This window comes from Cebus imitator, unplaced genomic scaffold (assembly GCF_001604975.1).
Source record: "Cebus imitator isolate Cc_AM_T3 unplaced genomic scaffold, Cebus_imitator-1.0 Scaffold376, whole genome shotgun sequence".
Lineage (NCBI taxonomy): Eukaryota > Metazoa > Chordata > Mammalia > Primates > Cebidae > Cebus > Cebus imitator.
Genome location: NW_016107691.1, coordinates 32,443 through 44,123, shown reverse-complemented (window position 1 = coordinate 44,123; position 11,681 = coordinate 32,443). Strand labels below are relative to the sequence as shown.

At 53.9% G+C, this 11,681-nt stretch overlaps 1 protein-coding gene across 3 annotated transcripts in view; it reads right to left on the bottom strand.

Annotated features, from left to right (window-relative positions):
- TPRA1 (transmembrane protein adipocyte associated 1) overlaps window positions 1-6,558 on the bottom strand; it is an 18,757-nt gene extending 12,199 nt beyond the window's left edge. Inside the window, exon 1 of one of the 3 annotated variants that reach the window (XM_017507494.2) lies at window positions 6,299-6,558. In XM_017507494.2, coding sequence (XP_017362983.1) covers window positions 6,299-6,543 — 245 coding nt within the window. In that variant the 5' untranslated portion in view covers window positions 6,544-6,558. Of the gene's footprint in view, window positions 1-5,881; window positions 6,202-6,298 lie in introns of those variants that run through there. The other 2 variants (XM_017507495.2, XM_017507493.2) reach the window with 2 other exon arrangements.
- Window positions 6,559-11,681: the final 5,123 nt, after the last annotated feature.

Genomic DNA, 11,681 nt, shown 5'->3' with positions numbered 1-11,681 from the left:
AAAAAAAAAAAAAAAAGCAAGCTTCTGGAGATAAATACTAACAGAAGAAAACAGAGAGATGGAGCAGAATGATAAGAAACACAGTTGAGACTGCTGGGTCCCCCAATATCTACCCTTCCGTTTAGTGATGGAACTGTAGAGTTCAGCTTGCACATGGCTTCCCAGGACAATGGGGACTTTTCCTAGCTTCCCTGCAACTGGGTGTGGCCATGTGGCTGAGTTTTAGCCAACTGGACACAAGCGGAGTGAGATTTGCCAATTTCAGGTCATGCCCTTTTCCCTTCTGTGTGGCTGGAATATGGATACCACAGTGGGAGCCAAGAGCAGCCTCCTTAGACCAGGAGGCAGAAACCCTGTATTGAGGGTAACAGAGCAATGAGAAAGGTGTCTGGGTCCCCAACACAATGGGGCCTCCATGCACATACTGGACAGCTTGCACAGAGGCTTTCATGCAATGGGTAAAAGTAATCTATTTTATTATCTTAGCCTTTGTTTCAACAGCTAAGCCCAAATCCCAGTGAATATAAAGGTACTACTTGGACTGGGTGGTCAGACAAGGTGACATTTGAACTGAGATCTCAATAAATAAACAGGAGCCAGCCTTGGAAAGATCGAAATAAAGAACATTGCAGGGAGAGAAAGCAAATGCACATGTCCAGAGGTAGAAACAGGCTTAGCCTGTCCCAAGGGCAAAAAACAGTCAGGGTAGCTGATACCAGAAAGGTTGGCAGGGCCAGGTCCCACATGCAATTTAATCTAAGTGCAACCAGAAGGGTGTTACGAGGAGTGTGGCGTCTAGTTTCCATGGGGACAGGATGGCTGGGCTGCCAGTGAGAAGGGGCTGAAGTGGAGGAGGCGCAGAGACAGGGAGGCCAGGAGGAGCTCCGGCAACAGTCCAGGCAAGAGAAGACAGACAGAGGCTTACGCTAGTGGCAGCAGCAGGGGTGAAAAAGACAGATTTGGGAGACCTTTGGGAGGCTCAGCCAACAAGACCCACTGACAAATCAAACACAGGGAATGAGACAAGAGGCCAAAGAAGGCTGATGGTGTAGTTGGGCCTGAGCCACTGGGCATTTTGCAACTTAGGCCAACACTATCCACCAGACACTGTCCCCTTCTTCCTCACTTACAAGCTACTATTTTGTTTAGGATCCCTCTATAAAGCCTAGTGTTCAAGCAGGGGCCCCTCCCCAGCACCAGAAGCTGAGTCTCAATTAATTTCAGCCAGTGGTCTCTGGGGTGGAGCCAGCGTGGAGCGCTGCTCTAGTTTGACATGGCAACTGCAAGGGAGCAGAGGGCTGTAGATTTTTTTCGTGCGCAGAGTCCAGGGCTGCCAAATGTCTGCAATGCATAGGACAGTCCACCAGATGAGTAACTGTCTGCCCTTACAGCTAGCATGCCCTGCAGAGTGACTCTGGTCAAAGTCCAGAAGGGTGGCCCTTCTGCTCCTGACCAGTGGCTGGTTGAGGCAAAGGCATTTGCTGCCTCATGGGGAGATCTGTGTCTGTGTGGGGCAGTAGAAGGCATGGTGTCCAGAACAGTGCCTTCCTGCAGCCCAGAGGGCTGGGCCACCACACTGAGCATAGGGGAGCTTATAGCTGGAAGCGGGTATGCAGCTCTCTTCTTGCGTGACTTCTGGTGTCATGATATCATAACTTGTAACTTTGAGTTGAGAGTATCAGTCACCCAATGAAGGAGCGAGATTCTACAGCCCTCTCCTCCCCACCCCTATTATTTTATTAAATTGTTTTTGAGACAGAGTCTAGCTCTGTTGCCCGGGCTGGAGTGCAGTGATGCGTTCTCTGCTCACTGCAACCTCTGCCTCCCAAGTTCAGCCTCCCAGGTTCAAACGATCCTCCCACCTCAGCCTCCCAAGTAGCTAGGATCACAACTGTGTACCACCACACCCAGCTAAGTTTTGAATTTTTAGCAGAGACAGGGTTTTGCCATGTTGGCCAGTCTGGTCTAGAACTCCTGACTTCAAGTGATCCGCCTGCCTCAGCCTCCCAAAGTGCTGGGATTACAGGTACAAGCCGCCATGCCAGGCTATCCCCACCCCTATTATAAAGCCAAACCAGGCAGAGCAAATGCCTGGTCCTAGCAGCCCAATGCCAGCTCTGACCCAGGACAGAATGTCATGCAGCCCCAGGACAGGCAGGGCCAGGGTGTAGGCCAGGCACCCAGCAGCCACCAGGAAGCTGAGAGGCCTACTGTGGCAGAGAAGGCAGTGGGGAGGAACAGGGGCAGGGAGGAGGAGAGTGGGGGAAGTCAGGCCGAGTCCAGGGTATGGAGGGCAGAGTGGGCTTCTCCTGGTTTTGCCTGCCCAGCATGCAGGCTCTTGCCAGTTGCTAAGAGCACCATTTTCCTGAGGGGGAATCTCAGCTCCTAGACTCTTTGGAAGTTTAAAGATGTCTGACTCCACCTCTTCACCACCCAGGGAATGCAACTGTGATCTAAGCCTGGTCCGTCAGGATGTTCCATCACCTGGCCAATGAAAATCTGCCCTGAGACTTTTGCTCTAAATTATTATAATTATTAGAGCAAAAGTCTCAGGGCAGATTCTCACTGACAACTGAGGAAACACTCTCTGCTGAGCTCAGTAAGTCAGAGCTGTACCACCTAGACCTTACACTCACAGGCTCGCCTGAGAGTACAGCTAACACAGAGGAGTACAGAGCTGAGACATGGATGGAGACAGATCTTGATGAGCTCACTGGAGCCCCCAGATTCTGCCACACCTAAAGCCAGTCCTACCCCCTTGGACTTTTCAGTTGTAAAACCCAACAAATCCCCTTTTCTGCTTAGGCCAGTTTGAGTCTGACTTCTCTAATTCATCACTGAAAAACCTCCAGCCAACACAGGTTATGGAGTCAGGCAGACGGGGCTGCACTGCTGGTTCTGCCACGTGCTTGCTGTGTGACCTGGGGTGAGTCACTCCCCCTGCAAGTATCGTGGGGACAACAACACCTGCCTAAAAAGGTTGTCATAAGAATCAAGCAAAACCAGGAAGGTAAATGTCTACAAAAGTGATATGTGTACAAAGGTGATTGCTGCTTTTCTTTCTTTTTTGAGATGGAGTCTTGCTCTGTCACCAGGCTGGAGCACAGCGGCATGATCTCGGCTCACTGCAACCTCTGCCTCCCGGGTTCAAGCAATTCCCCTGCCTCAGCCTCCCAGGTAGCTGGGATTATAGGCAACTGCCACCATGCCCAGTGGAATTTTTTTTTGTTGTTGTTTTTTTAGTAGAGACAGGGTTTCACCATGTTGTCCAGGCTGGTCTCGATCTCTTGACCCCATGATCCACCTGTCTCGGCCTCCCAAAGTGCTGGGATTACAGATGGTAGCCAATGTGCCCAGCCTGGTTGCTGCTTTTCTTACCAGAGGAGGGGCTGAAGGGCAAGGAAGGGAAAGGAATTTGTTCCCAGGCCCATGGACCCCTCTGGAAGCCCCCATTGCTATGGGGTCTGAGGAGAGGCAGAGGAGGTGTTAGCTGCTCTCCCTGCCCCTACTTCCCTGACAACAACATAGCAACCTCTGCGCCCAACCTCTGTGCTCTGGCCTCCAGCCCTGGGAGGGAGGTACTTATGCACTGTGCACGTGGAGCTCGGAGAGGCAGCCACTTGCCAGGCCCGCAATCCAGGCTGTCTGTCTCCAGAGCCCAGGCCCCCGGTCAACAACTTGCCAGGTGCCCCTCTCTGGGCCTCAGTTTCTCCAGCTGTGGGTCAAGAGCACCAGGCTTGTTCTAGAGCTGTCTTCTCAGACCTGATGTGGGAACCACCCTGGTGTATTTAACATGCAGATGCTGCTCCCAAGGGCAGAGGCAGGGCTGACAGTCTGTGTTTCCCACAGGCTCCCAGGTGCTGTCCCTGCTGCTGCTGCTTGGTTCAGCAACCACACTGGAGTTATGGGGCTGCTGGCCATACCAGCATTGCCATTATGAATCAAAGCTTATGAAATAACTGAAGCACTGGCTTTTTTTTTTTTTTTAAACAGTCTTGCTCTGTTGCCCAGGCTGGAGTGCAATGGCACAATCTCGGCTCACTGCAACCTTCACCTCCTGGGTTTGAGCAATTCTCCTGCCTCAGCCTCCTAAGTAGCTGAAATTACAGGTGTGTGCCATTACATCCAGCTAATTTTTGTATTTTCAGTAGAGATGGGGTTTCGCCATGTTGGTCAGGCTTATCTCAAACTCCTGACCTCAGATGGTCCACCGGCCTTGGTCTCCCAAAGTGCTAGGATTACACGTGTGAGCCCCCTGCCTGGCCAGCACTGATTTTTAATTAACAGGATGCACACTTCCTATGTGCAGACACGGTGCTCAGTGCTTTACACGTGGTGACACACTTAACCATGGCACTGAGTTCTAGGGAGAGAGGACAATTACTGCCACCTTGTACAGAGAAGAGGAGAGGCAGAGAAGGAGTCAGTCCTCAGCCTTCTCTGCTTAGTTCTTAGACAGCTGCTCCCAAGTACTGACAAGGAAGTGGGAGGGGTTGGTCAGCTCATGAAAGGGGCCTGAGGGCGGTGAGAAGGGGTGAAGCCCTGGGGTGATTCTCAGAGGAGGAATTCCTAGGATGCAGAGCGCCCTGGGCAACCCCGGGCCTCCCAGGACCAAGGAAACTGGGACAGCCTGTTTCTTCCACCTGGGAGGAGTCTCCCAGCCTCACAACATTCCAGGGGCCTCTGCCTCCCCCACCTCCCACCGGACTGGGGGACAGGATGCTGACTAGGCTCAGGTTGTGTTCACGCAATGCAGGGCCTGCTGAGAGCGCCCGGACAAGGCCTTTTCTCTCCTCTCTGGGACTCAGCTTACCCTGATCTCATCAGTGCAATAGGATTCACCAGACCCCACCCACTGCTACCGAATGGGAAACGCTGGGGGAGCGGCGCCCTCAATGCTTCCCACCCCATCGGGTTTCAAATACTGGAGCAAGGACGTGGTAGGGAAGGTTCCACAGGGCAGAGGCCAAATTACTTTGCTCTCCTGCATTGTCCTTCGGCCTTGAGGCTGGCAGGCCTACGGTCCCTGTCCTAAGCCAGAGTCCCCAACAGAAAGGGGAAGCTTGGGTCCAGTCTGACCTGCCCCCTGCCCTGCCTCGTTGCCCTCCACCTGCTAGGCTGGTCCGTTCCTCAGGGCTTTGGTGCTGGCTCTTCCCCAGCTCTCTCCTGCCACCTCCTCTGAGAAGTCCTCCCTCCTCAGCTGTCTCCAGTGCCCGAGCAGGATTTGGGTGTTTAACTACTCTCTACCCCGGGAGTGCTCAGGACCCGGTCCCCTAGAAAACGGTCTGACACGACAAGAGCCCTCAACAGGTTAGGATGGGAACAACTGAATCTCCAGCACCGCCAAGCCCCGCTGGGGACTGGACGACCCCGCAGCCCCTCCTCACAGCAGAGCAGTGAGGCAGTGGGGCAAAGCCAGCCCCCAACCGCCTTCCCCGAATCCAGGGGGAGCAGGGGCCTTGAGACGGCCTCGCGGGGCAGCAAGGCCCCGAACCCGCGGCAGGCTCGGCTCAGGAGCACCTCCGCTGCTGCGGACGCCCACCGTGGGGCTGGGGCCCGTGTCGCTACCCCGCGTCCGACCGGGTCGCCGAGGCCCGGATCTCCGCCCCCCACTGCCTCCAACCCAGGCCGGCCCGACGCCGCTGCGTGCTGCCTGCTCCCAGGCCTCGGGTGTCCCCGCTCCCCGAGCGATCCCCGACTGCCCAGCGCTCCTCCCAGGGCCTTCCCTCCCAAACGCTGCCTCGGCCATCCGAGCTGCGCCCGAGCGGGAAGGGGCCGCTCGCGGAGCAAGGAGGGGACGGCAGCGGGGTTTCCCGCCGGGGCGAGCGACGGGACTCCCCCACTAGCTGCGGCAAGAGACGGGGAGAAGGCCCCTCCTTACCTGAGATCCCGGGCCGCCCATCCGCCGCCGCTGGGTATGCACCGACCCGGCGCAGGCCGCGGGACTCCGGCCTCCAGGGCCGGACCAGGCGGCCCGAGCCGGGGACCGTCGCGCAAGAAACGCGCGCGACCGGCTCCGCGGAATAGGGGCTAGACAGGAAAGGCGAGGCGGGGTCCGCTCCTGGGCCGCCGGGCTCGCAGACACTCTGCAGCCCTTCCCGACAGCGGCGACCAAGAGGGCAGGACAGTCCTTTCCGTCCAGCCCAAACCGCGAAAACGGCCAGTGTCCCACAGTCCCTGAGTTCCTGCACCACTAGGGCCCGCCCTCTAATCTCCAGCAGCCTATAGGAATAAGCCATCAACGAAAAAAAGTGAAAGAGACCAATCAAATTCCAAAGAGGCGGAGCAGCCCGCCGACCTCTTAAAGAAACAGCCAGGAGGCTGTGCGGAGACGAGACGGTGCTTCACCGAAGACAGAGGGCTGCATTTCTCACTCGGAAAGCTGGCGGAACCGAAGACTGGAAAGCTGAGGACAAGCCACCTCTTACTCTGAGCGCCTTCCAGCTGTGCTGCTGTCTGCGGACTAGCTGGCGGCAGGCGTGCTCCACCTCCGGTCGGGCCTCGGCCGGATCGTCGGGGCTGAGCCTCCGGGGACCGCCCCATCGCGTGTGGGCGCCTCGGGCGCCCTGCAGGGGTGACCTGGAGTTAGCAAGAGGGTAAGGCGGGCGGGCGGGGGACCCTCCCCGGCGCCACGCGCTCCCGCCGCGCGGCCGCCGCCTCCCAGCGCGCTGCTCGACGGGGTGCCGCCAGGGCCTCAGGCACTCTTCTTAATAAACCTGTAGGGCGGTCATTATAGGTCATTATAGTCTCGTTTTACAGTGCGACCTGAGGCTTGGAGAGGTCCAATAACTTGCCCAAAGCTGCGCAATGAGGAAGTGACACAGCCAGGACGCTTCTCCCCAACTCTAATTTCCATAATTCTTCAGGCCGCTTCCTCTGGAAAGCCCTCCCTGATTGCGCCTGTCTTACCCCCTGGCATTTATGCTGCATTCACCATACGAAAGCCGTGCGGGTCTCTGTTTTTGTCCCTTGGCTAGTTCCTGCTCCTGTCTCCAAGCCTGTCCCCCTGCCCGGCTGGCTTCTTGCCACATCACGTCCTCAAGAGGGTTTTGTGGGCACCCTCGCTGGAGCGGCTGTCCAGTCTCATATGCTTCCGAACACCTTAATTCTCGCCTGTTTTCATTTACCTGCCTCCCTGTCCAGTCTCCCCACCTATTATAGAATTGCAGCATCATGAGGACGAAGCCACGCTTGCCTATCCCCTGCAGCATCCTGAGGCTGACTCAGAGCCTGGTACAGACTGCAGGCACCCAGTTATTACAGGCACCCCAAGACTCACAGTCCATGACAGCACCACTGGGCTGGAATGAGAGTGGGCCCCATTCTCCCCCTTGCTCCTGCCCTAAAAACACAGGGAAATTGGGGAAGAAACCACCTTGTGATCCTCTGGGACTTCATCTGGGACTTTCCCATCCTGGACTGCATCCAAATGTGCATAGCCTAAGTTTCAGTTTCTGTATTCGCCAGAGAGGCTGGGCAATACCAGCCTGTGTGATCACAAATGACCACAGCCACAATGGGCATGGGGAATCCAGTGGCTCCTCAAGTTCCAGCTGAGAAGTTATACACATCACTCCCACTCACATTCAATTGGCCATGCTTCTAGCCTCCAGAGCGCAGGAAATTCCCACCTTACCACGTGCCAGGAAAAAGAAGTCACGGGACATGTGTGACCAGGCCTAAAACTACCCCTCTGTTTTTCTTTTTCTGCCTTTTGAGACTCAGGGATTTCTGCATTTTCTTCTCTTGAGTTTTGGACCTTATAACTAGGTTTCTGTGGGATTTTGTTGTATTTGTGAAATAACTAAGGGTATCTATTTCACCTCTCCCTTTAAGAACAGAGGCAATGGCTAATTCACTGCAGTGTCCACTGTACGCCTGACAGAGCATGACATCTGCAACCTTCAATGAATAGTAGCTTAATAAACAGAGCTCTGCCTCTCAGGTTCTTCATCGCCCTACAGCAGACTCAGGGGTGGCTATGGCTGACAGTAGGAGATGCTGCTACAGAACTGGGCTCCCTGATGGCCATGGGGATGATAGCAATTCCCAAATAACAGAGACCAGATAGTAGTGCTTAAGTGTGAGAAGCAGAGTGGGTGCAACTGTCATATGACCATCAAGGTTGAGCTCAATATATCACTGGGATAGACACCCTGCATAGTAAACAAAATACCTGCACTAGTTCCTTGGTCTATGGGCTGAGAGTGATAGTCGAGTGAAAGCCTCTGAGACCCCACTATCCACCACCCACCCCAGCCAAGAGAGCACATAAATAACATCACACACCAAAGAAAATGGTGGAGATTGGTGCCACCCTTGAAGATCAAAGGCATGTGTGGGAGGGTATCCCCCACCATATACCTATTCGATTCGTCAGTCTGACCTAGAAAAAAACACAAACAGGCCAGCACAGTGGCTCACACCTGTAACCCCAGCACTTTGGGAGGCCGATATGGGCAGATCATGAGGTCAGGAGATCGAGACCAACCTGGCCAACATGGTGAGACCCTATCTCTACTAAAAAATACATAAAATTAATGGGACGTGGTGGTGCTCACCTGGAGTCCTAGCTACTGAGGAATCTGAGGCAGGGGAATCGCTTGAACTCAGGAGGCGGAGGTTGCAGTGAGCTGAGATTGTGCCACTGTACTCCAGCCTGGTGACAGGAGACTCCATCTCAAAAAAAAAAAAAAAAAAAACAGAATGGCAATGGACTGTTGCAGATTCAGCCAAGTGGTAACCCCGACCACAGGTGCCATGCAGGTGTCATTGTCATTGCTAGCACAGACAGATCAGCACAGCCTCCGCTTCTCTGGATGTAGCCTTCCATCTGATCACCATGCTTTTTCATCCCTATCAGGGACAATTTGCATTCACAGGAAGGGACAACAGTACACACATATGGTCTTGCCCCAGGCCAATGGTACCTTTCCCATCCTTTGTCATCATAGAGTCTGAAGGGGACTGGGCCATCTGGATGTCTTGCAGAACACTGCACTGGTTCACCGTGTCAATGACAACGTGCTAATCAGGATAGATGAGCAGGAGGTGACAAGTAAATGGAAAATTTGATGAGATATATGTGCTACAGCAGGCCGAAGATTAAGCCCTACAAAGAAGTGGGGGCTTGCTACATCAGCGAGGTTTGTAGGGGTCTGGTGATCTGCGGCACACCAGAACATCCTCCCACACACCCCATCACAGGTGAGGAAGCACAATGCTTTGAAGCCTCTTTGGGTTCTGAAGGTCGCAGATTCCACACCTGCAAGTGCTGCTCTGACCTATATATCTCTGGGTCACATGATATCAAAGGCTGTCCCTGAGGCTATGGGACCCACAGACCCCATGATACTAGAGGCATACGTGGTGGGAAGACATGTTGTGTGAAGTTTACAGCAAGCTCTGGTGGCGAAACCACAATGTAGGCCCCCTAGGGTTCTGGAGCAAGACCAGGCCATTTATAGCAGAGAACTAGACACCATTCACAGAACAGGTCTGCCAGGCTACTGGACCCTGGTAGAGATGACTAGGGGACATCAAGTGACCATGAGGCCAGAGCTGCCTCTCGTGAACTGGGTTCTGTCAGGCCCACTAAGATGTAAATTCAGGTGGGCCAAGCAGCAGTCCGCTGTGAGACTAAGCAATCCATTGTAGATCCACCTCACCTACCACTGCCACAGCAGCTCCTCCCCCATAGTTCACACCCATGCCAATGGGCGGTTCTTAGGGAGGGAAAAGGCTGCGCTTGATCACAGCTGAGGGAAGGCTCATTACAGGGGTCAGATGTGGTACCTGGAGGTGCAGTGGTCACATGGAGCCCTTGAGGATGAAAGCCGCAGGCTACAAATGGTGGAACCAGAGGAGGGAGGAGACTTGTACTCCACAATGTCCTGAAGCAGCTGCCTCAGCGCTGTTTGCCTACTGATGCGAGAAGAGCAAACCCCAGCATGATGTGTCGTGGAACAAGTCCTCACTTCCTGAGCCTGTCCCAGGCTGCCTGAGTGTCTTCAGGACATGGCTGCTGCCTTCCCTCAGAGCGAGCAAAGCTGTAGTCATTTTGTAACTGAATCCTCAAAGTGACATCCAATCATGTCTGTCCTATGCTGTTGGGAGATCACACAGGGGTGTGCATACCAGAAGGCAAGAGCCATCGGGGCCATAATAGAGGCTGCCTACTCACCCCACTCCCACCAGTGTTTAAACATGCCCAAGAACCTCTCATCTGAGAAAAGGCCACATCCCACTCTAGCACCTGTGCCAGCTCTCACAGTCCATTCCACACCTGGGAATGCCTCTCTGACCCATACATTTCTGGGTGATGTAAGCACTCCAGCCTCTAACTAGTAACCCACATTCACCCTTCTCACTTCACTGCATCCTACCCCTCAACATGCTCCAATGTGGTGTCTGACTCCAGACATACCCACCATCGCCAGGGCCACCAACAGCTCCTAGTCCTTACCAGATGACCTCTGGACATTGACTGCTCTCTTCAGTGTCCTCTGGGAGGGCTCCCAATAATCCCCAGCCCTGCTATGACCTCCTCTCCTTGAGTGTGGGCTGGACCTCAGGGCTCATTTCTAGCTAAGAGAATATGACAAAATATCACTTTCAAGACATGGTGTTTGTCTTTTATGGCCTTTGTCTCTTTTTCACTTGCTCTGAAAGAAACCAGCTGCCAGGTTGTAAGCTGCCCTGTGGAGAGACCCCCACCCAAGAGCCATTGGGAAGCTGAGTCTTCAGTCCAACAGCCTATGAGGACCTGAATCCTTCCTATGTGAGGAAGCTTGGAAGGGGACCCTCCTCAAGATGAACCTTCAGATGAGACAACAGCCCTGGCCAGTACCTAGCCTACAGCCTTGAAAGACCTTTAGGAAGAGGCACCCAGTGGCATCATGCCCAGATCCCTGACCCACACACACTGAGATAATGTGTGCTAATTGCTTCAAGGTGCTAAATCCCAGGATAATTTTTTATGCAGCAATAGATAACTAACAAGCCCATGCAGAGTCTCCTCCATCTTTCCTCTTGGCAGCTCCTAGCATCCCAGGAGCATCCTTTATATCCTTTGTTGGTGTCTCTTAACTGGTGGGGTTTCCCAGGTTCCAGACTTAGACCTTTTCTTCTCTCTGCACTCACTCTGTATTATACAACCAATCCCAAGCCAATCTACAGCTGCAGTCCAAACTCCCCCTCAAGTCTCACTAATACATATCCAATGACTTCCTAGATATGTCCACTCAGGGCCCACATTCAGCACAGCCAGAAAAAAACTCATCCTCTTCCCCCTTAACTCACTGGTTTTCCTGTGCTCTCTCCTCTCAGCTATCATCCACTTAGCTAAACCAGGATCCTGGTGTCATCCTGCATGCCTCTCTTGCTGTCCTCAATCACCAAGACCAATAGACCCCATCTCCTGGCCGGGCACAGTGGCTCACACCTATAATCTCAGCACTTTGGGAGGCCAAGCAGGCAGATCACTTGAGGTCAGGAGTTCGAGACCAGCCTGGCCAACATGGTGAAATCCCATCTGTACTAAAAATACAAAAATTAACTGGGCATGGTGGCGTGCATCTGTAATCCCAGTTACTCAAGAGAATAGCTTGAACTCGGGAGGCAGAGGTTGCAGTGAGCTGAGATCAGGCCACTGCACTCCAGCCTGGGCAGAGAGCCAAGAC